General features: G+C 40.7%; 1 protein-coding gene across 2 annotated transcripts; it reads right to left on the minus strand.

Annotated features, from left to right (window-relative positions):
• Window positions 1–414: 414 nt before the first annotated feature.
• SSX2IP (SSX family member 2 interacting protein) lies at window positions 415–27,728 on the minus strand. 2 transcript variants are annotated; one of them, XM_061630540.1, is made up of 15 exons: window positions 27,582–27,728; window positions 22,206–22,315; window positions 21,462–21,591; window positions 20,572–20,738; window positions 20,185–20,385; window positions 13,529–13,639; window positions 12,639–12,774; window positions 11,603–11,678; window positions 11,308–11,479; window positions 9,226–9,376; window positions 6,481–6,617; window positions 5,633–5,806; window positions 3,408–3,519; window positions 2,199–2,319; window positions 415–1,279 (listed from the first exon to the last, which is right to left on the minus strand). In XM_061630540.1, exons 3-15 carry the CDS (start codon window positions 21,502–21,504, stop codon window positions 1,108–1,110), a joined length of 1,773 nt encoding a protein of 590 aa, XP_061486524.1. In that variant the 5' UTR covers window positions 21,505–21,591; window positions 22,206–22,315; window positions 27,582–27,728; the 3' UTR covers window positions 415–1,107. The 2 variants fall into 2 exon arrangements, with proteins under 2 accessions (XP_061486524.1, XP_061486525.1); XM_061630541.1 differs by lacking the exon at window positions 27,582–27,728 and adding an exon at window positions 27,427–27,568.
• Between the last annotated feature and the right edge of the window lie 124 nt (window positions 27,729–27,852).

Here is a 27,852-nt window from a genome sequence, read left to right on the forward strand (position 1 = left end):
ATTTGATAGATGAAACTTTCAGAAATCTGGGATACTTACAAAAAGAACCCCGGAATACCTGTTTGTTGAGCTAAGGCTAATATGCATAATTTAAACTGAGTAGTGGAGAGAGATACTGCATTGCCTTTTTTTCCCTGGAAAGAATCAATAAAAATTTGCATTGCATAGTAATAAATATAGCTTTGATTCTTCAAGCATAGATTAATGTTCTGATGCAACATTTAATGTAAGTATCGGTTAGTCTTTGGAATTCAAAGGCTAGACAAAAGGCTTTAGTAAGCTAGAGCTGGCCCCCTTGTTAATTATGTAACCTACCTCTGGCTCTGTACAGTGTTTCCAATTGATAAAGAAAACACAGAATACATTCATCTGCATTTTGCAGAATATGCTTATTACATTTATTTTCCAGAATAGTTTTAAGATAAAATTATCTTTTGACTGAGCTTTTTTTAAAAAAAAACTCATCTGTAAACATAATATCACAATAAAAAAACTCAGTAACAATTGGCATGTAAAATACTATGATTTTTTTTGGATCTAGGACTTTCATTTCATGGCATTGTCGCATAATCATTTATATCTCCTATTTGTAGGCTAAGGCCTTGTTTTTTTTCTTTTTAAAGATATATGAAAAGAGGTAATCTGAAATTGCACAATAAATATAGGACCTGTCATGTTAATCATCTACAATATACTGTACATTCAAGTTCCGGGGGGGGGGGGAGAAAGTTTCAATGCCAGTTACACTTGAGATGCAAGTGAATATTTTACCATAATAGTGCTAAAAGTGCTACTTTTACAGGGAGGAAATAATACAGTTGCTGAAACATTTCATTATCAGAAGATTCACACATTGCTTCAGTTTGAGAACTATTTCTGCTGTAACAATATACATATCTCAAGTATTTTTTTTAATAGCCTTTCAAAAGTTTACAGATAGGAAAGGTCTGCGGTGGGGAGAAAAATCCTAAAAAAAACCACACATACAGGCACAACTGCTATCACTTCTACTAATCAATTCCAGGTATAACACCCTGTTATGCCAAATGCAGTCAGAAAGTTTATGGACACATGTGATTAACAAAGATAGTGAAAGAAGTTAAGAATCTAAGGCAAGTTATCTATGCGCTCTGTGTGTAAGTTGGCCGGCAGTAGCACATGTAAACTGTCCACATCATCCTGTGTAACAGGGCTGGCATCACTAGTCTGCATCTTTCTCAACTGTTCCTTTCTAACCTGGCTTGGCTTTTGGTCTTCAGATGTTCTATCTGGAAGAGCACTTGAATAGGAGAAAACAGAAACAAGAAGAGGGTTAGCAAGCCGGTGCTTAAATTTATTTATTTATCTATATTTTATTGATTACATTTATATCCCATCTTTCCTCCAAGGAGCCCAAGATGGCATACATGCTTCCCCTCACAAACACAAGAATGCAATATGGAGAAAATGCCCTAGCTCACACCATTTGTGACTCTTCCCCCAGCCAAGCACAGTTTAACAACTGCACATGGCAATGTAGCATGGGTTCCTGTTTTTCTACCTCCATAGTACCACCAAAAAAAGGAGCTGTCCATGTCAAGCAAAATACAGGGCAGGTGGATTACATGCGACGTGGTGGGTCATAAATTGTATAGGCCTGTGCTTTCCTGAGCCAACAGCATCTCTACAGCCAGGTGTGTAATGACAGCCTTGAACAGCAGGTATAGCTATACCCCCATTCACTGCAGAAGTCATCTTGCTCCATTTCAGCCAGAATATGAACTTCGTAGAGCACCCTGTAAACATGGAACCCTGCTATTTTGTTTTGTATTGCTTTTATTATTACATTCCGACCCCACCTTTTCTACAAGGAGTGTGAAATGGTAAACATGGTTTCCTCCACCTTCACATTTTATCCCCTCAACCATCCTGTGGAGGTAGGTTAGGCTAGGCTAAGCAAAGGTGACCGGCTCAATGCTACTGTTAGCTTCATGGCTGAGTGAACCCCCATCTCCCAGGCCCTAGTCCAACAGTCTAACCATTACACTGACACCAGTTACTCTAAGTACAGGTCACACAAAAAAACAATGATTAGAATGAGTCAAGTGACTGATTTTGCCATCTCGTTGAACAAGCATCTAACCCCAAGTTTCTACTACAGCTCAGTAACTTTTTAATGCTGTAGAGAACAGGAGATGTGAGGGAATAAATGCAGATACCTGTTCTCAAGAATACGCTGAGTTGCTTGACAACCATCTGAGAATTTAGAGACACTGGTTAAGTGATTCATTTTCTTTTGGCGATATCTGAAAGTTGCTAATGGATTATCTGAGTCAGAACCTGCAAAACAAATGTTGCTTCTTAGGATACAGAAACGCCAGCGTTTTTATAGAGGCAGGAAGCTAGCAGAGGCACTTGCCTTTAGGAGTGCGGCATTTCTACAGTGTTAAGCTAATGATGGGAGGCGAAAGAAAGCAGCCACAACTTGGAACTATAAGCAGCAAAACCAGGATGGGGAGAGGGCAGAGAAATGCTAGCCCAGTGTTCCCTTCTAGAGCTGTGAAGGGAAGGTAGAGACAAAAAAAGAAATGCAGCATACCAGTGAGAAACACTGCATTTCCTAACTGGGAAAATGGAGCCGGACTGTCCAATCTTTCCCCAAAGATCTTCACTTGCCACAGGCAACTGGCCAAGATGTTTTCTGCAAATCTGCAACTAAGTACAAAAATCCACCAGGTCCAAGAGCCTATGCTCTGCCCCTTACACCATCTATCACATTTGTAAGACTTGGACTAGAGAGCTGTGAGCATGCTGATCACCTATACCAAACCGTTTCCATTGACCACACCTGGAGGGGGAATGAGGTTATCTGTCGATCAGTTGCAAAATCGGTTTGAAGTGAATTTAAAAAAATGCACCTCAGCTGCTCCTACCAGGTTTTACAGTAAAAGGGGGTGGGCTTTGATTAGCATTGTGTGCCTCCGTTTTCAGAAAAGAGAAGTGGAGATGCAGTGGAACTGGCAGAACAGCAAGTGTGTGTCTCTACCCGAGAGTACTTCATCTTTCCCTACGCTGTGTCCATTCTGCATACTATAGGGGAGGCTCCGGTCATTAGGCTGCAGCTGTGTTCAGAAATGAAATAAGCCATGCCTGCCTCTTGGTAAGGGAGAGAGAGAATGTTAAAGTATGGCGGCTGATGACCAGAGTTTAAAGAGCAGTTGGTGGCATGTGCTGATGCATTAGGAAACAAAAAACTAGTTGCAGTACACTATGTCCCTCTGGATCATGCCCTTTACATATGCTGAGTATATACAATAAATATACAAGGAAACACTATACTTATCAAAATTTGGCTGTAGAGATTTATACCTACAGATATCATTTTTTGCCATTAAAAAGAGTAATGCATTTTTATAACAAAGTCTTACTTCCCCAGAAGGCGCTTTGAGATTTCGTGTGATCACATTTATTTTGATCAGGAGTCATACTCAAGAACTGTTGCTTCAGCCAAGCTCCACGGTCTTCCTCAAATGCCTTCCTCTACACCAAAAGAATACCCAAGATTAACACAATGAATCAACATAGATCCTGGTGCTTAATAAATTAAGTATACACAGTCTATTTAAAAAGACCAGAAAATTGGTACTATGAAGATTCCTTCTGGCTTGGGGTGCAGAGGTATCCAAGGTGGGTTACTTCCTACTCACAGAGAAAATAAGGGACCATGCAACTTAGTGCAATGAATTTAAGCCCTCTTCTAGAAGCTCCCCCCACCCCCAAGTGCCATACCATGGCCAAGCTTGTAGCAAAAATAATATGTGTATGGAGGAAAAACAGCATGAACAATGACCTGGGTAAGAAACTGTGAAAGAGTGTCTCACAGAATTTCTGATAGTAACTTTATGTAGGATACCTCCGCACACCAAATCAGAATTGAACTTCACTGTTAGTACCAATGTTCCATTCTCTGTTTGGTGTGGGATGTATCCAAGATGGGATATATAAAATTGGTACTGTTACAGATGCCACATAATACTCACACTGCACTTGTAAGAAATTGTTCTTTTAGTGTGGCAGGACCTACACTTTGGAACTCCTTTCTTACTGACATCAGGCAGATGCCTTTGCTTTATTCTTTTCAGCACCTGCTTAAATCATTTCTCTTTAAGCAAGCCCATCCAGACACGCAGATGTTGATGTGTTTTAATCTCTTTTTAGTTTACTGCTGATTTTAACTGTTTTTAATTATTGTTTTCATTTATAATTTTAATATTTCTTGTAAACCGCTCAACGGTTTTGTTACAGTCAAGCACCATATACATTTTAAAAATTAATTAATGAAAATAAAAGCTGTATTAAATCCTGGGTGGGCACGTGGCTATTTACAAAGAAGGCAGGCTGTAGCACACTCCTCCCAAAGACTGTCTCTGCAGAGATGTGTGTGTCCAGCTTGTAGCATCTTGTGAAGGTGTTAGCCAAGGACCAAGTTGCTGCTTGGTAGCTTCCTGAGATGGCAGAAGACATGGGGTTGACATGACAGAGTGGAGTGTGCTCCTATGTTGAGAGGTGTTAGCATGCACTGTGCTTCATAGGCCATGGCTAAGCAGGCTTTGATCTACCTTGCAATTGTGGAGATGGTCTTTCTTCCCCAAAGTGGGATTGTCTATTTTAAAGCAGTAGCATGTAGTTAAGTAGAATTTGTAAGCAAGGTTTGCTTAGTAGGCAAAGAAGGTAAAAACAAGCTCCTGTGACCTATGAACAAATGTAGTTAACTCTCAAGATGAAAGAAGGATCTGGTCAAAGAACTACTCTATCCTTATGAAAAACATAGAATTGACCCTATATGAATAAGGTGTTGATTTCTTATACTCTCCTATCTTGGAGGGAATAAACCTTAGTGTCACTGCTTTTTAGAGGTTCAAAGGATTATAAGACAAAAGGAAAGAAGAAATAAATGATGGAGAGGACACTTGAGAACAAGCAGCAAAGAGAGAGAGGAGAGAGATCTTGGATCCACTCTGAGCAAAAGCAAGGAAGAACGGGAACTGAGCTTCTAGGAGGGGCCTTAATGTAAAGGATCTGAATCGGCCCCTACTTTCCTGTGCAAGTAGGAGGAAAAAATACTACATGGATACCTCCCACACTAAACAGAGAAGGAATGCTATCACAAAATGGTAGGCAACTCTCGCAGAGCTTCACCTGGAAATATGGTGATGCTTATTACAAACTATAAGAACAGAGGAAGAGCCTTCTGGATCCAGCCAGTGGCCCATCTAGTCCAGCATCTTATTCTCACAATGGCCAACCAGATGCCTATGGGAAGCCAGCAAGCTGTACTTGGATTGTCTGAATGAGAACCAAGGATTATTCTCACAGCATTCCGCAGACATATTTTTAGTGTGATGGGAGATACACATTTATAAATACAAAGAGATACATGTCTAAAAATTGTAGCTAGCTGCAGCTCCCTAAAACATGCTCAGCATGCATTTGCTTTCAGACATTCCAATGTACATTGTGCAATATACAGTGAACACAATAAAAACAAAGCCTGCTATGAAGATCAGCCCTAGTTCCTGGTTATTTGATTTACTTGAGAATTGCAGAAAGGATTGATCTCCAGCATCAGAAAGCACAGAGCTATTCTGAGTACCTCAAGTCCTAGTCTAATAGCAGCTTCTGTGAAACTTTTGCGCTCTCTTTCAAAGTTCTTTTTCTGTTCTCTGAACAGTTTCCATTCCTCCTTCAGCCTCTCTTTTTCTTCCAGCAAGTAACAGTCCTGTAGCAACATATTGGTATCATCATCACATGGAGAAGTTAGCTGCTGCTGCAGGTAAAACAAGAAGTACAAAAAACCAGAAATGATTATTTGGAAGCTACTACCCTGGCCACAATAAAAAATATCTTTAGTTGCCAGAAAAAGTCAAAATAAATGTAACAAGTTTTTGTAAAAAACTAGAACCAGGCACAAGATATTCTACTAGGCCAGGAAGTCAAAAAAACATGCGTTGGCGGGAAGGAGAAATCTAAAAAATTAACTACTGAATATGGAAAAATTCTCGTTTTAATTTAGCTGGTCTGTAGTTGGAACATTATTCTATCTGCAGCATGCACAAGACATTATAAGACTAGTCAATTCAAAGTGCAAAGAAGCAGAGCAGCCAGAGTTTACGTTTTCCTTGTCCTGCTCCCAAAAAATAGTTCTGAAGCACACCCGGGTGCAAAACTCTGCACAATCTCCTGCAAGATCTTGTTCTCTTCCATTTGTGCCAAGCTCCAATTATACATGAGTAAGGCATGTATGCAGATTTTTATAATCATGTAAAAGAAATTGTAATCTTTTAAACTCTGTAAATCTGTATCTTTTGTAGCAATATGAGAAATCTAAACGAAAATAAGAAAACTGGAAAGCTAAGATTGAACTCGTTTATACTTCTTGCACACATCTCCTATATTTTGACTTTTGTAATGTAACAGCCATGTATACAATTGAATACTTACCTGTAAGAGCTGCTGTTGTGTTTTTATCATCTCCTTGCACTGCTGAATTTCCAGCTGTAACCTTTCAACTTCCAACTCATGGTTCTCTCTTGAGATTGTATCTTTGTCATTCAGTGATCCAGAATGTACATGGGATACTAGAGGTTTGAAAAGTATCTTATTTATTTATTTGGATTAGATAGTTATTGAATTTGTTTTTACAAAAAAAATATCTACTTTTACAAAAAAAATAACAATTTTTAATAGAGGCCAATAAATTTTGGAGGTGTTCTAGCACAGATCATGCTCACCAATCCTCTGTATAACAGAATTGGAGGAAAATGTTTATAAAAATCAACAGTAAGGCCATTAAATTACCTTTTAATTGCTCATGTTCTCTGGGGCTACATGGGCTCACTTAGTCCTCATCAGATTAAGCAGCCAGTGCTCTTTCAAAGCAATTATGCCAAAATCCCATAGAAAGCCATTGGCAAGGCTCCAGCAGACTTAAATGGAATCAGAATGTGACTATTCTTGATGTACAAAGGGATGAAAAAATGTACACCAGACATTACTGAGTTCATTACTGTCATATATAAAAGGAGGCAATTTCTGAGAGAGATGTAAATCACAAAACAATGCCTGAAGAGAAGATACCAAGAAAGCTGTTCTTAAAACTTCTACAATTGAAAGAATTCAGATAAAGTGTTTTCTAGATTAAAGTAATTGGGGGCAAAGAGGGAGACCAAGTCATTTCTATTAAAATCAAACCTGCTAATAACAATTGTGCGATTATAATATATAATTTATAAATAAGGAATAACGGGATGTACAGTGCCGTGAAAAAGTATTTGCCCCCCGTCTGATTTTCTATGTTGTTGCATATTTTTGGCACTGAATGTTGTCAGATCTTGAACCAAAACCTAATATCAGAGAAAAGGGAACCTGTGTGAACGAACAACACAAAAGTTTGGTATTTATTTCATTTATTTATTAAAGAAAATTAAGCAACACCCAATGCCCCCATGTGAAAAAGTAGTTGCCCCCTTAGACTCAAAACCTGGTTAAGCCACCTTTAGCAGCCATGACTGCAACCAAACACTTCCTGTAGTTCCTGATCAGTCTCTCATAGTGCTGTGGTGGACTTTTGGCCCACTCCTCCACGCAGAACTGCTTTAACTAAGTGACATTTGTGGGTTTTCGAGCATGAACTCTCCTTGCAGATCCTGCCACAACATCTCAATGGGGTTTAGGTCTGGACTTTAACTAGGCCATCCAAAACTTTAAATTTCTTGTTCCTCACTCAACCATTTTGATGTAGACTTGCTTGTGTGTTTTGGATCATTGTCTTGCTGCATGACCCAGCTGTGCTTCAGCTGCAGCTGATGGACAGATGGCTTGACATTTGCCTGTAGAATTGTCTGAGACAAAGCAGAATTCATGGTTCCTTCAATGATGGTGTCGTCCAGGTCCTGATGCAGCAAAGCACCCCCAAACCATGACTCTACCACCACCATGATCGACTGTTGGTATGAGGTTCTTCATGTGGAATGTAGTGTTTGGTTTTCGCCAGACATAACGGGGCCCATGTTGCCCAAAAGGTTCCATCTTTGACTCATCTGTCCATAGAACACTGTTCCAGAACTCTTGAGGATCATCCAGGTGCTTTTTGGCAAACTCTAGACGAGTATACATGTTCTTCTTAGTGAGCAGTGGCTTCCGCCTTGCTACTCTGCCATAAATCCCATGTTTGCACACTGTATTTCTGATGGTAGACTCATTAACACTGACCTTGGCTGAGGTGAGAGAGGCCTGCAGATCCCTGGATGTTGTTCTGGGGTCCTTCATGACTTCCTGGATGATTTTATGCCTTGCTCTTGGAGGGATTTTGGCAGGACGGCCACTCCTGGGAAGATTCACTACTGTCCCAAACCTTCCCCATTTGGTCAATATGGCTCTGACTGTGGTTCGGTGGAGCCCCAGAGCCTTAGCAATGGCTTTGTAACCCTTTCCAGACTGATATGCATCAACAATGTTTTCCGGAGGTGTTCAGGAATTTCTTTTGATCTTGGCATGATGTGGCTTCGGAACCTGGATGCTGGCAACTTCAGTATGATGGCAAGGGCCACAGTTAGTCAGATTTATATTGGGCAGGGCTGGCCCAAAGTAGGCCTGATTGTTTACCAAGGTATTCAAACTTCTGGCCCTAATAATCCCTTTCATTGGGTTGAGTTAATAGGGGGGCAATTACTTTTTCACACAGGGGCACTGGATGTTGCCTAACTTTCTTTAATAAATAAATGAAATTGAGTATCAAAATGTTGTGTTGTTTGATCACTCAGCTTCCCTTTAATATTAGGTTTTGGTTCAAGATCTGATGACATTCAGTGCCAAAAATCTGCAACAATGCAGAAAATGAGAAAGGGGCCAAATACTTTTTCACGGCACTGTAAGTTTTGTTCCCCAATTCCTGAAAGATATTACAAAATTTTTCTATTTATCTTAAATATAATTATTAATTAATATTAATATATTAACAATTATATATTAAATGCAACTTTTTTCAGCTGTTCCACTGTAGTAAGAAAAATCCTGTTTCTTTTTTGTTTCTTAAAAAAACTTTTTTCTATTGCTTGAAACATTTTGCAGTGACCACAGCACCATCAGAAAACTAGATTAATTACACCTTTTCATAGCCAGTGATCAACCAACTTTACAGAAGAATTAAAGATATCACAAGTATAATAAAGATATCTCAGCTTTTACCTTGGTTATCCAGGTTTTCAACATGATTTTTCAGCATTCTCCACTGTTTTCGAATACTGTTAGCAAGCTGCTCGCGCACTGTTTCACAAGAAAGTTCCCACACATTCTCTTTATTTGCTTCTCCAGGGTCATCCTCCATATCTGAGAGAACCTGCAAGAAGAAAAATGTACAGCTTAGAGAATGGAAACAACAGCAGTGAGGTCCAAAACTGTGAGAGCTACCTATGGGTTACTTTGTTCATACTCCCTGATGTTAAAATACAAATTAATCAGCATTAACTTAACATAGAGATTTTAATGTATATGCTTTGCTTTTAACGTTCTTCTCCACTATTTTCTTTTTGTTGCTGAAAAACACGGCCTATAAACCTTCAAATTATGCATAAAGTAAATTCTTGCACAAACTTGTTAGAGCTGCCATGCAAGTTTTGCTACTGTTTATACGCACCATGTGCACACCTCTTCTAGAAAACCATTCAAAAACCTTTTCATAGCCATTAATTAATATCTCCAATCAGTTTAGGCAGCTCAGCCTGCTTTTCTGGACATGGTACACTCAAAACTGATTATGATTGCCTGCAGAAGTTGTACTGGCTTCAGAAACATTTTTAAAGAAATCAAAAGTTTCTCAAATATATTGAAGACTTCAAACGCGAGTGAAAAGACAGCACAGGAAGTATCAAGAAAATAGCATCTTGATTTTATAAAAAATCTTACAATAGAATTCATCATAGGATGAACGTGAGTTCAGTCCCCTCTAATCTCTCAATTTCACTTTAAGCCTGGTACCCCTAGTCACTTGCCCCATCCCTATAAATCAGGGTATTTCTAATGGCAAAATGAAGCAAGAACTGCATCTACTGAAAGTTAAGAAAAATTACACATTGTTCTCCAATACTGTACAATTAAATCTAATGAAGACTGAATGCAGCTACAGACTACCAAGTGATGCATTAATAACTATGGAGGTGTGAAAGTTGTTATGGAAATTTGCATATGAATGTGAAGAGATCATCAGCGGTCTGATATGCGTGTGTGCCAGTGTATGTATTTACCTGAGTAGCAGGCTTTAACCCTGCATTTAGAGCATTAAGACTTAAGACTTAGTAAAATAAGAAAAGCTACTTTATTTATAGAAATACATAGTAGACAGGAAAGGAATACCTAGTTCTAACTAACTGACTATGTTGGCGGTACAATGCCCAGACGTGGGTTTTGCCCTCATGGTCAGGAGAGAGAGCAAAGACAAAGATCTCTTCTTCGACTATCCGAGACAACAAAGGAAGGAGGAGGGGCAAATAAGCTTCCCTGAGCATATCAGTTTACAATGGAAGGAAGTGGTAGAGAACAGCACAGGTAAAGGTAGACAAGCCTAGCCAGCTGGGGGACCCTAACTCTATCTTCCTTCTGGAACACAAACAAAAGAACCCAAACAGGAGTTGCTCTTGCCCCTCTTCCAAAATAAGTTACTGGCAGATACAAACAGAGCACAGAGTGGAATAAGAGGACCCAAATACCTGGGCTTTTTTAAAGTGGAGTGAATCTGTCTTGCACAAGGTCATTGTTGATCCAGAATTATTACAGCCTCAGGGCCACCAATGCAAACCTAATCTAACCCTGAAGCTTGTCTAATAATGGAAATATTTTAAAAGTTTAAATGCTACTGAGAGGACTAGTATCTTATGGGATATTTTAATTAAAGGACAACAGTTTCAACATGCAGGAGGTCACAGAACATACCCCTACAGATAAATCATGCTCTTCTATAAGGAACAGAAATCTGCTATTCCTGTCTTGCCGGAATACAGAAAATAAAATATATAGGGGCAGATCCTGACTAAGGCATATTTTGGTATTAATGGTATTAGGTTATTCCCATTACTTTCAACAGGTCTAAAGTGTGAGTATCTTAGTCTGGGTCCAACCCAATCAATCTTATGTAATTAGGTCCAGAAATACCCAAGTAGCAGCTGGTGGGAGGTGCAATTCTATCTCTTTAAAACCAAAGTGAGAGAAATGACAGGTCTCATGATACAAGACATCACGGTGAATTTTGTGTTTGTGTATTTTGTACAGACTTACGGTTCCATCTTCAGTCTTCTCCTTAGGCTTCTGCTTCTGTGGTGGAAGGAGAGAAATTATCTCCTTCTTCATTTGTTGAAGAAGCTTTTTGAGCTCAGCATTTTCTAACAGAAGCTGTTTCTGTCGCTGTTCATAATCATTTAAGAGAGCTTTGTACATTTCTTCTTCATTCCTGAAAGTTGAATGCTTAAAGTAACTAAACATGAAAAATGCTACCATGAGCAAAAACAAAACAAAACTGTACACGGAGCAAAAATAAAGCTATAGCATTAAATTTAGACAGTGACCAGCTCACCTAGCTTCTGTTTTTCCAGTTCTCCATGCGCCTCTCTTGCCATCAACTCTGCCTACGTAGTTTAGAACATCCATGGCTACAATGAGAGAAATTAGAAACACATTTCACACATCCCAAAGGATGAAAATTGGCCCTAAGTTTTGTTTTGCACTATGCTGTGTGAAGTATAGAAACCCAAGTTAGTGGGACAAAGCGGTTACACGGTCTACCTTCAGCATTATGCAGACAGACATTAGCTTTTCATTTCTTTCTTGATACGTCCTAGCCTAAGCATATGGTGAACAGCTGATACTTTGGATGGAGGGTAGACTGTGTGTCCCTGAGTTGGGCTTCATTTCTAGTTACATTCTAGGAAAATCAATACTGTATTTTATTTTACAAAGGTACGGATTTTCCTGCACTGTCCATCATAATGTTCAGACAATACACCCTGAGGGACCGTCTTAACTGCTATAATTTATCTCAACTTAGGTGCTCCCATGCCTATCACTTTTGAATGGAGCCATTTAAAAAAAAACCAGCACTTTCTGTATATAGAGGAATATATTAGTTGGTAAATTAATTTTTTTTTAAAAAAAAACAATCTCCAAAAATGGGCCAAGAGTCTGCTCCAAATTCGAGCCCTTTTGAACAGTGGGAGAACTTTCAGGAGGTAGGAAAGTCAAAGCATCCCCTATCTCCCCTGCCCGTCATTCCCAGCAGGCAATGAGCAACACTAGCAAGTTCCTGTTATATTCTGTTCTAGGCTGATTGAAACCCTCAACAGGAACACTCCTGTTAAGGGATAGGATACCACACAACTTTTTATTGCAGGTTACACCAGGGGAAAATCTGGGAAGCAACACTTTTGTTTCCTACGCATTATCTCTCACTGTACCTTCATCGTACTTTGTGACTTTTGACATACACTTGGGCAAAATGGAGCAGCACAAGAACAGTGAAGAGGAAATGACTGACAAATTAAAATTAGAACAGGAAGCAGAACTAAATGTTCATATCACCATCCCCACCCTAGCAGCAGATTTATAAGATATACCCATTTTTTTATCCTTTTTGTTCATAAGAAGTTGATGAAAGTGCTCTTTCAGTTTGTTGTATTCTCTTTCTTTCCTCTTCATATCATGATTGTACTGGGTAGCTCGACTTGCAACTATGTTCTGTAGTTTCTGCACCTACATAATGCACATTTTCAAAGAAAGATTACTCAAGATTTGAAATTTAATTTCCTATCTGATGCAAAAACTGCTTTGATAAGTAGTTCTGCTATTTATGCTCTCAGAAATTCCAGTTAATCGGTTTGGATTCAATTGTGTCTCTGCGTATAGAACCCTCTTTGATCCAGTGGAAGCTTCCATGAGCCAAAAAAGGGGGAGTCATTCACAAATTCTCTTTTCTCCTGCAGCACCCAAACTACACCACCTCCCATTCTGTTCCAAAGAGTCGCCAACACTCTTGAGCAGATTTGAAATCATGAAAACAACTGGAACAACTGGTATGAAGCTGCAAATGGACTGCAGAGTTCCCCAGATATGGGCTATGTAACACACAAGGGGTGGGCCACAGGGATGAGCTTACTAGCTTTACCCACTAGTGACTTTTCAGATCACCTTCCAACCTTTGGAAGACAACCGTCTGTACTTGTGCAAAGAGCTTTCACATTTTAGAACTTCAGAAAATCATTAGCCTCTTCATTCAATTTCCACCATGGCCAATGGTCAGTGATTAAGGAAACTGTAGTCTAGCAATATCTGTGGTCTAGCCATAGGTTCCCCATCCCCAATTACACAAGCCTGCTGCAAACGCTGGTTTCAAAAACTTCTCACTTAGTGGAATTCCTTTTAAATGAAAGGTTAGCAATATTTACAAAATTCATTCAGTCTAGCAAAATTATCAATACCTTTGCCATCGAAAAATAGGCTGACTAACCTCATCTTTTTCATTTTTGAGTAACTGGTGAAGATTCCTGTTTTTGCACTGCAGTTGTCTATCCCTTTCTTGAAGTCCAGCTATTTCTCTTCTAGAGGTTTCCAGTTGCTCCTATTTTTAAAAAAGGGGAGGGTCACCCACAATTCACTCTTATAAGTTTACCAAAAACACATCAGCTGCTGCTGAACTGCTGAGATTGCAGTATTCAGTCACAGAAAGAGACACTTTGTACATAGCCTGAACTCTAGGGCATTCGCACAATAACTTACCTTCATGGATTGAACTGAAAGCAATTTCTATATTCTCTATTTTAATGTAATCATTCTATTTGCCTCCTACCAGCAGACCTGGACTGGGACTAATCCTTGGTGAGTCCCTGAGCAGCAGGCTGCTTGTGCTTTGCACTTGGCTACCCCTTTAAGGAGAGCAGTGTGTGCAGCCTCCACAGCACTGTATTAGCACAGTGCTATAGTAGTCATGTACACAGCACTGTCTGTCTTCTGGACTTAATCCATTAGCACTAGGTTAGAAGGGAAAGGATCAGAGCCATTAACAGGGTGTACTGTGTGCACAATCTTCACAGAACTGAACTGTGTTAAAGAAAGAGCCACATGTATATTTACTGTAGCACTGCACTGAGGGAAACAAAGTGCAATGATATGAAGACCCAGCCAAATGGATACGGCTTTTGATCATATACCTAGAGACAGACTGTGGGGAAAATTTGAGGCCACTAGCATTGATAGACGATTGTTAACATTTATTCGGTGCCTATATGAAAACACTAAATTACACATAAGATGCAACAACATTGGTAGTTTGACTAGGCCTATTCCCACTTTTAAGGGAGTTAAACAAGGATGTGTTCTGGCCCCTACCTTGTTCAATTTCTGTATTAACTCCCTGGTCAGAAGCTTGACGCTGGTTCCCTCCCATCAACCCACTCTGTCGAATAAATCTCTGTCGATTCTTCTGTATGCCGACGATGCAGTACTTATATCTCTAACAAGTATTGGCCTGCGATGTTTACTGAGGACGCTTGCGACTTATTGCAAGGAAGAACTGTTAGTTATTAACCAGGCTAAATCGAAGGTAGTGGTGCTCACCAGAAAGAAGGTGAAGCACCGATGGCACGTAAATGGACTCCCAATAGAACAAGTACCATCATACAGGTATCTGGGAGTAACTTTCCATTCTTCAGGATCATGGCAACCTCAAGCCAAAAACGCTATTACCAATGCTCAGAGGAACACAAAGGCTCTCCTGCCATTTTTTTATACCAAAGGCGGGCAATATGTCCCCTCTGCCATACAAGTTTTTGTTGCCAAAGTTATCTCTCAAATGATATACGGCTCCCAGATAAGTGTATATGATAAATATACACCTTTTGAAGTTGCTCAAACCAAATTTTTGAGGACGAGATTGGGTATTCCAACTTGCGTTCCTAATGCCACCCTTCGTCTTGAAACAGGGCTCCCCTAGATAGAGGCTCGTATATGGATGCTTAAGATTAAGCTAAAACTGCTGTTTTTACCTGTGGGACTGGCCCCTCTTGTATTGTCAGACGTATTTCAGTCAAGGCGGAAGAAAACCCTAATTATGAAACTTTTGAGTTTAAGATTTTCTCCCACTGCTATCCTCTCGCCAGGCCTCCCCAAAGCGAAGTCGGTAATCCTCCAACAAATTCTAGACATAGAACTTCAAAACCATCTTTCTCGATCAGTGTCCAACTCTGACCTCATACCCAGCACTGGGCCTTTTGTTCCCGTGTATTATCTGACTTCCCTCCCTACTAGGCTCAGAAAAGCTTTTACACTGGCCAAGTACAATGTATTACCATCAGCTCTACTAGATGGTAGATACCAAAAAATTCCCTATGCTCAGCGCCTATGACCCCGTGATGCGGGTGTAGTAGAATCCGTGGGTCATGTTTTATTGGACTGTGTTTTCTACCATGATCTTCGACTTTCACTTATTACCCCGATCATGCAAAAAATTCCAGGCAGGGACGCTGCATTTTATGTTAGGTATCTTTTATCCGACCGAATTTCTCAGGTCACAAATAAGGTTGCAAGATTCTGTGCTGCAGCTATTACACACCGAAGAGCACGGTTAACTCAACAGCCAGTATAGACCTGAGAATTGGGTCCCTATTTAGAGTCTGTTTTATTATGGAAAATGTGTCCTGTATTAATATCTTTTCCCCCCTTCTTTTTCTTTCATGACTTTGTGATTTTGTGTATTTTACATTGGTCTCTGGCCGTAATAATAAATCAGTCAATGATATGAAGACCCAGCCAAATGGATATGGCTATAAAATGTCCACCTCACTGGCAATTATTTGAAATGCTACTTTAAAATTTATTCTAATTGCTATTAGTTGTTTTTCTAGTATATGCTAAAAAAAGCATACCTACTTTGTGGAACACAGAGAAGGTAAATGCTGTGTCAGTGATAAGGCTGAAGCAGGTTCCTTACTCAATAAATAGGTGGTGTAAAGAGGGCATTCTAAATAAGTTAGTCGAAGCAAAAGCACATATTAAAACTATTCTATTTACCTGCAACAATAAACCCAAATTCTATTTTAGAAGATAAACAAAGAAAGAACTAGGATTTGACAAGCTCAGCATCTCAAAATAAGCTCTGGACTTTCCTGAATCATATGCCACTAGGATACTCTGTACAAGCTGCTTTAGCAAAATATTTAGCCCAAGTCTGCTCCAGTGCAGCATGCTCTTAAACATGGTATACCTCTCCACCTGAGCATCCCCACTGATTTCCATTAGCAATTCACCTATGATAAGGAGCTGGCGACTGAGTAGTTCTATATTCCCTAATGACCACCGAATCAGATGTCCTCTCCAACAGAAGGCTCTCTACTATGAGACTGTAGCCTGATACCAGCCCAGAAGACAGGGTGGGATCCCTAGGCCCCCTCACTGGTTTTCATTAAGAACTCAGATACAAAGAGCTAGAATTTAAACATCTGTTCAAGCATTCATTCATTCCAAAATCACTAGTTAAACACTACAATTGCTCACCATTTGGTCATATTATTTGGGAGAACTGAAAGGTTTTATTTTGGGGTGCAGTACCAAGAGATTCCCCATTTCCTTAATTAGTTATTTTCTAAAATTTAACAGAATTTGGATTCACTGAGTTGAATCCAGACTATGTTACTCAAACTTCTGATTTCAACAGAAACCAAGTTCAACTAACTTAGGCTGCAATCCAATATATGCCAACTCAGAAGAAAGCTCCATTGGGTTCAATGGGACTTATTCCCGGTGTGTATTGGATTGCAGCCTTAGTCTGGATCCAACCCATTGCTGTGAGTAAAGTGGACATTATTGGTGAATATATGCTTGTACACCAACTAAAATCTATTTAGAAAAAGGAATCAGAAAATGTGTATAAAGGAACCAACTTTAGCATTATGTAGCAACTTTAGGTGAAATGTATAATAATTATGTTGCCTGTATTTCTCCACTTGATAGCTGAGCAAAGTGTTTATCAGTTTAGGTTAGACAAATTATAGTGTTATATTTAACCCACTGCCTTTGTTATGAATCTGTTAAAACCCAACAGAATTTAAAAGATCTTTTTGAAAATTAAGACTAATTACCCTAGTCTAAGGATGAAAGTCTGAGCAACAGCAGTACAAAAAAGACAAGCAGTTTATTTCCTAGGAAGAATGAAATTAAAGATAACAGATTTAAAATGTTAACCAGTCTGCGTCTGTGTTGGAATTGCTTTTAATAGGTTTTTTTAAAACAATATTTTTAAACCCTTTTTTAAAGATGTTTTTAAAGCTTTTTAAAAATGTTTTTAAAGTTGTTTTGTTTAAATGTATTTTAAGGTCTGTTTTTATGATGTTTTGATGTGTTTTTAGCTCTTTTGTTTGCTGCCCTGGGCTCCTGCTGGGAGGAAGGGAGGGATATAGAGAAGATAGATTAGATTAGATAGATTGATAGATAGATAAACATCCAGCCCAGCTTCAGCCTTTAGTTGATTAATAAAAGAAAGCAGTAATCCTGCATTTTTGTGTGCAGAAGATTGAGAATATGAAGTGCACATTTTAGAGGGTGCAGCAAAATTAACAACTTCACACACTATCTATCCATTTTATTGATCCAATCAACAAATGCTCCAATACCATAGCACTTAAGAATGTTGGAAGAGCTGAGCTGTGCTGTATCAGACCTATGTAGTTCAGCATCCAGGTTTCCACAGTGGCCAACCAGATGTCTATTTATTTATTTCATTAAGCTTATAGACCGCCCCATAGCCGAAGCTCTCTGGGCGGTTCACAAGACAAGAAATAGCAAAGTGCAAGACATGTATCAATATAAAACATATAAAAAAGTTAAAAATTATTAAAAATTAAAACAATGTCAGCATATACTAAACATAATTAATTAAAAAGCCTGGGTGAAAAGAAAAGTTTTAACCTGGTGCTGAAAAGATATTAACGATGGCGCCAGGCGTATTTCCTCTGGGAGATCGTTCCACAGTTCGGGGGCCACCACAGAAAAGGCCCTTTTCCGCGTTGCCATCCTCCGAGCTTCCCTATGAGTAGGAACTCGGAGGAGGGTCTTTGATGATGAACGTAGTGTACGGGCAGGTTCATAACGGGGGAGGCGTTCCAACAGGTATTGTGGTCCTATGCCACATAAGGCTTTATAGGTCAAAACCAGCACTTTGAACCGGGCCTGGAAACAAATAGGCAGCCAGTGCAGGCGGGCCAGAGTCGGTGTTATAAGGTTGGACCGTCTGGTCCCCGTTAACAATCTGGCCGCTGCATTCTGCACAAGCTGCAGTTTCCGGACCGTCTTCAGAGGCAGCCCCACGTAGAGCGCATTGCAGTAATCTAATTTCGAAGTTACCAGCGCATGAACTACTGAAGCGAGGTTCTCTCTGTCCAGATAGGGGAGCAGCTGGGCCACCAGCGGAAGCTGGTAGAAAGCACCCCGTGCCACAGAGGCTATCTGAGCCTCAAGTGACAGGGATGGATCTAAAAGAACTCCCAAGCTATGAACCTGTTCCTTCAGGGGGAGTGCAACCCCATCCAGAACAGGTCGAACATCCCCCATTCCGTCAGGAGAACCACCCACCAGCAGCATCTCAGTCTTATCTGGATTAAGCCTCAGTTTGTTAGCTCTCATCCAGTCCATTGTCGCAGCTAGACATCGGTTCAGCACGCCGACAGGCTCACCTGAAGAAGATGAAAAGGAGAAATAGAGCTGCGTGTCATCAGCATACTGATGGCAATGCACTCCAAAACTCCTGATGACCGCACCCAACGGCTGCAACAAGCAGGACATCAGTACAACACCACTGAACCAGATAAAAGAGGATATATCTATTAAGCAGGAGTTCTGTAATGTAGGATATCAATATGCAGATGACACACTACTCTGCTTCTCTTTGTCAACATCCACCTCTATTTCTCCTTTTCATCTAAATCAGGTGAGGCTGTGCAGGTGGTACCTTGTTGGCTGGAAGCAGTAATGGGTTGGATGAGAGGCAACACTAGACTGAGTCCCGATAAAACAGAAGTATTGTGGCTTGGCAGTTCACAGATCTAGACTTTGGGTAGATGGCTTATTCTAGACGGGGCTGCACGTCTCCTAGGTACATAACTCAATCCAGATTATCATTGGAGGCCCAAATGGTGTCAGTGGTACAGAGTACTTATTTCCAGCTATGCTTGTTTCTGGACACCGATAGCCTTGCCACAATGATCCATGCTTTGGTGATCTCCCAACTCCCAATTAGATACTGTAATGTGCTCTGTGTGGAGCCACCCCTGAAGAGTTCAGAAGTTGCAAATATGTATTTTCTTACTTCTATATCCCACCTTTCTTCTATCATGGAATCCAGGGTGTCATGCCTGTGGTTCCCAGGTGGTCTCCCATTCAGACACTGATCAGACCCAGACATTCGGTAAAATAGTGGCCTCATGTGCCTTCATACTACACCTTGGGACTAGTGCAGAATGCAACTGCCAGAATTCTGAGTGGCTCAGGGAATCGGAATCACAATATAAGTTCAGCAGAATCTGCTTACCTATATGCTACCAAGCCCAATTACAGGTGTTAAAAGCTTTAAATGACTTGGGACACAAATATTTGAAAGAGTATCTCTCCATGTACTTGGCTGCCCATGCACTAAGATTGGCAGGGAAGGTCCCTCACTTTGTCCTGTTGTTAGGGGACAATCATTGTGCAATGACACAAGATACTGGGTTGTAGCGAACTAAATTCTACTCAGAGTAGACCTGTTGGAATGAATAGTCCTAAGTTAGACATGTCCATTATTTTCAGTGGGCTCCGAGTATGGCTAACACTGGATACAACCCAGAGCCTTCTTCAAGATGGCATCTTGTTTATAGAACTCCCTTCTCCTTGATATATGGCTGGCAACAAATGATTAATCTTTCAATCCCAGTGAAAGAAACATTTTTAGCCTGGGATTTGGAGGGAGTTCACCTGAGGTGGTCAGCTGTAAATGCGTTGATTGTCCATCTGCTGTAGCAATGTATTTTGACATTGTATACATTATTGATGTTTTAACAGTTTTTAATGAATATTATTGCTGTAACCTGCTCTGGAATCATGAATTGATAAAGGGCAAGCTAGAAATAAAAAATATACCTTTAATTTAGTGTAGCTATTTTGCAGATGGTCCATATCACTGCCCAGTTTTAGATGCTGAGTTTCTGCTTCTTCCTGAGCTCGGAGAGTCTTGCGCTGAAGCAGGAGCAGTTCATTCATACAATTTAAGATTGATATTACATTTAACTCTTTACCTTTAGAGTCTGCATAAAGTGAAGGGAAGCCTTGTGTAGTCAGCTCCTAGCATAATAAGAGAAATTATTTTTAAATCAATCTCTGACAACATTCAGGTTTGTATCAAATCCCACTGCTATTTCTGCTATGAGGAGACAAAAGTGAATAGGTGGGATGGGGTGGGGCATTCCTCAGGAGAACTCCTTTGCATTCAAAAGGACATGTTTATATTTACACAGGAAGTTTATTTACCCTGTTAAGATACGAGAGGCTCTGTTCCACATTCTGTTCTGTGCAGAAGGCACTGAAAAGGCTATGTGCGCTTTTGGACAAAGGCTGTTGCGAGCGTTGCTCTTGCTGCACATTTAAGCTAGAGGGGGACATGTTTTTGGCTGAGGTATACCAAGTAATATTATTATCTGGGGAGGAAAAAGCAAAATATTACAAAGCAAGTCAGAAGCACATCACTTTTAATTTTCTTACAAATATGTATATCCAGCATCAAAGATGATTCAAGAGCGTTTTAAGTCAAGCGTAAATCCTGCATAATACAGATAAACAATATACAATTCAAGAATGTGGCTAACTAATCAATGACAAGTAAGTGTAAGAATAACTTAGATATGGGGGAAAGGACTGTATGGTGAACCCAGATATATCTAGCAGGCTGTTTATTAGAATTCCAAAATATTTGTGGTAATACATCTTGCTATGAAGCTTTGCATTTGATTAAATAATGAACATACTTGCCTTCCTACTCATGTACAGCCAATACTAGTGATACCAATTTCTTTCAGCTACAGCATTTCATGCTTCAGCTTTCCTTTCCCCAGCAAAGCATATTACAACATTAACTACAACACTATGAACATGCAAGATGTTACAGTAAATTTACCATGGACTGTTAAATGGAAATACTTAGTTACAGATATAGAATATATCACAATTGCGCAAAACACAGCTTTTACAGCTAAATGCATTACAAGCAGTTATACAGTTCTGCATGTCCATTTTAAAGATCCAGTAAACTATTTTGTATACAAATGGTTAATCTCTACTAACTGCTAAGATGTTTTTATAATTTTAATCAACTCTACTGCATTAACACACCCATATTTTAACTTATGACTTCAACAATTTACCTGGTGACAGTGATGGCACTGTAATAGTGTTCCAATCTCCCATAGCAACAAACACATCCAAAGTACTTGATCAACTGTTTCAGCAGAGCATTATGATAACTGTGGGTTAAATCTCCTACGTAAGCATCTCCTAAAATAGCAAGAACGTTTTAGATTAACGAGAGTATTTAAATCAAATGAGAAGATGAAGCAGGCACACAAGACATACTGCTTAGTTAAAGCTATACACTTGGTTTTTCAGATTTGTAGGACTGGACAAATCTTTACAAATGCTATACAGAAATATATTTTGGTCTGTAGTAATTAGGTAAACCTCAAATTACAAATCAAGATTTCAGCACCCCTGTGAAGAGAATAAAATGTAACAGGGTTGCATTAGATAAATTGCCATATCATCCGTGTATGGCAAATGGGCTCCTATAAGCAACAGAAATCCCAACAAAACACAGTTTCAGTGCACATCACCTCCCTGTGTTCTTCACACCAAGAAAAAATATTAGCAGCATTCAAGCATTAGTATTTCTGCCTACCACAAAAGTGGAGCATGCAAGCAGAGAAGAAACATTACCGACAAAGAGTTAACTTTTAAAACAAATTAATAGATTCTCTGGCAATATTTTTTCTACTCCATATATACTTGGTTTTGCTGGTTTTTAAAAATGTTTCCATGATTTTCAAATCAAACCAATCCACTGAGGTCTGACTGTAACATCCTAAATGAACAAAGTTGCCATATAATTTTACCTCTGTTTCTTTTTTATGCTGCCAAGTCAATTTCACACGGCAATTACTTCATAACTCCATGTAGCAAGCAGTATTGACCATGTCAGGGTAAAAACTTCAGAACTCGCTCCCTGAAGTGGATAAACATCAACATATTCCATATTCATAAGAAACAGCAAAAATGTCAAGGGAAAACAATCTCATGGGGACCTTATAATATGTTAAAAGTGAAAATGGCAATCAAGAGCCAAGCCTCTCTAGAAAAAAAAACTTTATAGGGACCAAAGTCTGCTCCACTCAGCCGTAACACCTCTGGTTGTGGTGTGTGTGTGCAGAACACATAGCCATGCTCAAAGGATGCACAGTGGGTAGCTCTATTTTATGTGAGAAAAATGCTTTCTTGACACCAGCATGCCAATATTTATTACATTTTTTATCCCCTCTTCCTCCAAAGACCTCAGAATCACATACGCCATGATAGCCTAAGAGGCAGTAAATGGCCCAAGTTGACTCAGGATGTTTGTGGCCATACAGTGATTTGAATCCAGAACTAAACACAATGCCACACTGGGTCTCAATATCCCTTGAAGTAATGTATACTTTTGGATAATACAAAATTTATCCCAAGTAAGCAATCACCTGCACTATATCCTACTTAACGGCATCTGTTTTGTATTCCCCAAAATTACTTGTCACTTTTTAAAAAAATACAGTGCTGGATTGGTTTCCCACATCTTCACCATATTTTTCTGATTACCCCCTCAAGGTGTCCTATCCCTACCACACGCAAGTAAACATTTTCACACTTCATAGAGTGACCACAGATCCAGACTATATTAGTGGCAAATTTTAACTTCAAGCTTTTAAACAAATGATGATCCAAGAACTCAATATAATTTAGAATGGTAGCTTAACTATAAGCCTTTCCATGCAGAACAGCTCTATTATAAGTTCACATGCCACTATAAATTATTAAGAGTTGATAAATAGGTTTCAAGTGAGATTTAAGACACTCAACAACTAGTTCAGAATTAAGTGACAGCAGATTACAGCAAAGCTTTCTGACTGTGTAGATAATGAAAATTTATGGAATGCTTTAAAAGAAATGGGGGTGCCACAGCATCTGATAGCCCTGATGCGCAACCTATACTCTGGACAAGACGTTACTGTAAGGGCAGAATTTGGAGAAACCGATTGGTTCCCAATCGGAAAAGGTGTGCGACAGGGGTGCATTTTATCACCGCATTTGTTTAATCTACACACAGAACATATCATACGGAAAGTGGGTTTGGACCAAGATGAAGGAGATGTGAAAACTGAAGGGAGAAATATCAATAATTTAAGATATGCAGATGATACCATACTACTAGCAGAAATCAGTAACGATTTGAAATGAATGCTGATGAAAGTTAAAGAGGAAAGCACAAAAGCAGGACTACAGCTGAACATCAAGAAGACTAAAGTAATGACAACAGAAGATTTATGTAACATTAAAGTTGACAACAAGGACACTGAACTTGTCAAGGATTATCAATACCTTGGCACAGTCTTTAACCAAAAAGGAGACAATAGTCAAGAAATCAGAAAGCTAGGACTGGGGAGGACAGCTATGAGAGAACTAGGAAAGGTCTTCAAATGTAAAGATGTATCACTAAACACTAAAGTCAGGATCATTCAGACCATGGTATTCCTGACCAGGGCTGTGGAGTCGATACACCAAACCTTTGACTCCGACTCCTCTATTTTTCTACTGTCCCACTCCGACTCCAACTCCACCCAAAATTGCTTCCAACTCCACAGCCCTGGAAAGGGCTGTAAAAGTCTTTTTAAATTGGAAGCTCTCATAGGAGCATTTTTAACGCTGCCTGAATATGCACTGATCTTGGCATCACAGCATTTGTCTTCATCTGGGTCCTGTCTCATACACTGACACACAAAATGTTTTGCATCTTGAGTTATGGTGAAATGCTCAACTACAGCTGACTTCACGAGAAGCTTCTTTGACATTTTGAATTTATATTTTAAAAAATTTGTCAATCAAAATTTATTTTGAAGCCGGAGTCGGTACATTTCTACCGTCTCCGACTCCACCCAAAATTGCTTCCGACTCCGACTCCACGACTCCGACTCCACAGCCCTGTTCCTGATGTCTATGTATGGAAGTAAAAGTTGGACAGTGAAAAAAGTGGATAAGAGAAAAATCAACTCATTTGAAATGTGTTGTTGGAGGAGAGCTAAGCACATACCATTGACTGCAAAAAAGACAAATAATTGGGTGTGAGAGCCAGTGTGGTGTAGTAGTTAGAGTGTTGGACTATGACCTGGGAGACCAGCTTTGAATCTCCATACAGCCATGAAGCTCACTGGGTGACCTTGGGCCAGTCACTGCCTCTCCACCTCAGAGGAAGGCAATGGTAAACCACCTCTGAATACCGCTTACCATGAAAACCCTATTCATAGGGTCACCATAAGTTGGGATCGACTTGAAGGCAGACCATTTCCATTTCCACAACTATCACTAGAAGCTAAAATGATGAAACTGAGGTTATCATACTTTGGACACATAGTGAGAAGACATGATTCACCAGAAAAGACAATAATGCTGGGAAAAACAAAAAAAGGAGTAGAAAAAAAGGAAGACCAAACAAGAGATGGATTGATTTCATAAAGGAAGCCACAGACCTGAACTTACTAGATCTGAACAGGGTGGTTTATAACAGATGCTATTGGAGGTCGCTGATTCATAGGGTTGCCGTAAGTCGTAATCGACTTGAAGACAGATACAGCTACAACAAGATAAATAGGTTTCTACTGCACTACAGCACAATCACATTACACCATCTGCCCTTTCAGAACCACATGCTGTATTACCCCCCTAGTCAAACACTCTAACCACTACACCACATTGACTTTCAAAAAAATAAGTTTAGAAAGTACAATATCATTTACATTTGTTCTTCTAAAACTATTATTTATTTATTATTTGATTTATATCCTGCCCTTCCTCCCAGCAGGAGCCCAAACAAAAGCACTAAAAACACTTTGAAAAAATGGAAATGGACTGCCTTCAAGTCGATCCTGACTTATGGTGACCCTATGAATAGCGTTTTCATGGTCAGCGGTATTCAGAGGGGGCTCACCATTGTCTCCCTCTGAGGCTGAGAGGCAGTGACTGGCCCAAGGTCACCCAGTGAGCTTCATGGCTGTATGGGGATTCAATCCCTGGTCTAATATTTAAGGGGAGGGAATTCCATAGGGTAGGTGCCACCACACTAAAGGTCCGTTTCCTATATTGTACAGAATGAACCTCCTGATAAGATGGTATCTGCAGGAGGCCCTCACCTGCAGAGCGCAGTGATCGACTGGGTATATAAGGGATAAGACGGTCTTTCATGTAACCTGGTCCCAAGCTGTATAGGGCTTTGTACACCAAAACTAGAACCTTGAACTTGGCCCGGTAGCAAATGGGCAGCCAGTGCAATTCTTTCAGCAGTGGGGTGACATGTTGGTGTTACCCTGCCCAGTGAGCAGTCTCGCCACCACATTTTGCACCAGCTGCAGCTTCCGGACCAACCTCAAGGGCAGTCCCACATAGAGCGCATTACAGTAATCCAGCCTAGAGGACAACAGTGCGTGGACAACAGTGGTCAGGCTATCCTGGTCCAGAAACGGCCGCAGCTGTCTTACCAGCTGAAGCTGGTAATAGGCACTCTTAGCCACTGAGGTCACCTGGGCCTCTAGTGACAAAGATGGATCCATGAGCCCCCAGACTACAGACCTGCTCTTTCAGAGGGAGTATGACCCCATCCAAAGCAGGCAACTGACCAATTATCCGAACTCGGGAACCATCAACCCACAGTGCCTCTGTCTTGCTAGGATTCAGACTCAGTTTATTGGCCTCATCCAGCCCACCACGGAGTCCAGGCAGTGGTCCAGGGCTTGCACGGCCTCTCCCGATTCAGATGTTACAGAGAAATAGATCTAGGTGTCATCAGCGTACTGCTGACGCCTCACCCCAAATCTCCTGATGGCTGCTTCCAAGGGCTTCATATAGATGTTAAACAGCATGGGGGACAAGATGGTACCCTGTGGCACCCCACAGAACAACTGCCAGGGGGCCAAAAGGTAATCACCCAATGCTATTCTCTTAAAATGACCTTGGAGATAGGACAAGAACCACTGTAAAACAGTACCTCCAATACCCATCTCACCAAGTTGGTCCAGAAGGATACCATGGTCAATGGTATCAAAAGCCGCTGAGAGATCAAGTAAGAGTAACAGGGTCACACTCCCCCTGTCCTTCTCTTGATAAAGGTCATCCATCAGGACGACAAAAACTAGATGTTGTTAAATAGTTTTTACCACTAAGCTAACACAGCCCACAAGAACCACACTCTGCAGCAAGCACATTATGAACTAGAAAACAACAAGATGTAATCCTTGAGGCATGTACCAAGCTAGCATACATCCTTGTCAGTCACGAGCAATGGTTAACCAGATCCACAAAGAGCCCAACCAAGTGTCAATGGAATTGAACTGAATATCCCAAAAAGGGAGGGGGGGTCCAGTTTGGTTGCTTTTGGTGGATAGAGGAGACAAGCAATCAGCACTGGAGATGAGAAATGAAAAAATGATGTTATGTCATCACACACAGTGACGTTAGTGATTAGGGCACACACATACCAAACAACTCAAAGTGATCATTTCCATACATCATCCAGAGAGCAACTCATCCACACTCCACTGATCAATAGATCTGCACTGTTTACAGACAGTTCTGCTTTGGAACATCCCCCCCCCCTTGGTACAAGCCCTTTCCCAACTAACTGTCTGCCTCCAATCGCACTATGATTAACTGCCTGATGTTCTCTTTCCACACTCAGAGGCTGCAATCATCTCCACCATGTGCAATGTCTAACTTGCAAACTGTTCTCAGGTACCCCTTCACTTCTGTCAAGAAAAAAAATAGTTTTCGTTTTAATAAATAAATAAAACCACCCCACAGATGTAGGAGCTTATTATTTAGATTTCACGACTGCAACACTGGCTGTGCGCATACACACGCATACCCTGGGTGCTTGTGACCTCACCCCCGCCCCACATAATTTTGCTTGGATCCACACACGCACATACTGCCTGTTCCGAATATGCCAATCTATTCCTCCCCCCTCTCCCCGTGTGCATACACGGTTCCCTCTCCCCATGCATCTCCCCCCTTCGCATTATTTCCCATGCATATCACCTCCCGGGGGTGCATGTCAGTAGACACCAAGCCTGCTCCGGGAAAGCCGAGGGACAGGAAAGGAGGGGGGACACACACTCCTCCACTCCGCCCCCTTTCCTGGGCTTGGTGGCAGCTGCCCATCCCTCACTGGCCATGCATCTGGCGCTCCCCACCTGCTTCGGAGGGGGCGAGGCAACCTGGCCCTTCCCCGGTAGGCAGCCTTAATCTTAGTTGGTTCCGCCGCCACCAACCAACCTGGCCCTTCCCCCGCGCGCGCCTCGCGGGGTTAACGGCACTCCCCGCCTTCCTTTCCCCACGCTGCGCCGTATTGGCCGAGCGGTTGCTAGGAGACCTTTCAACAAGGGGCCTGGGAGGTGCCGCAGCTGCTGTCCCTCGCCAGAAGCTCCCTTCTCACCTGTTGCAGCCCCCGCCTTCGCGCGCTCT

This window comes from Rhineura floridana, chromosome 6 (assembly GCF_030035675.1).
Source record: "Rhineura floridana isolate rRhiFlo1 chromosome 6, rRhiFlo1.hap2, whole genome shotgun sequence".
Lineage (NCBI taxonomy): Eukaryota > Metazoa > Chordata > Lepidosauria > Squamata > Rhineuridae > Rhineura > Rhineura floridana.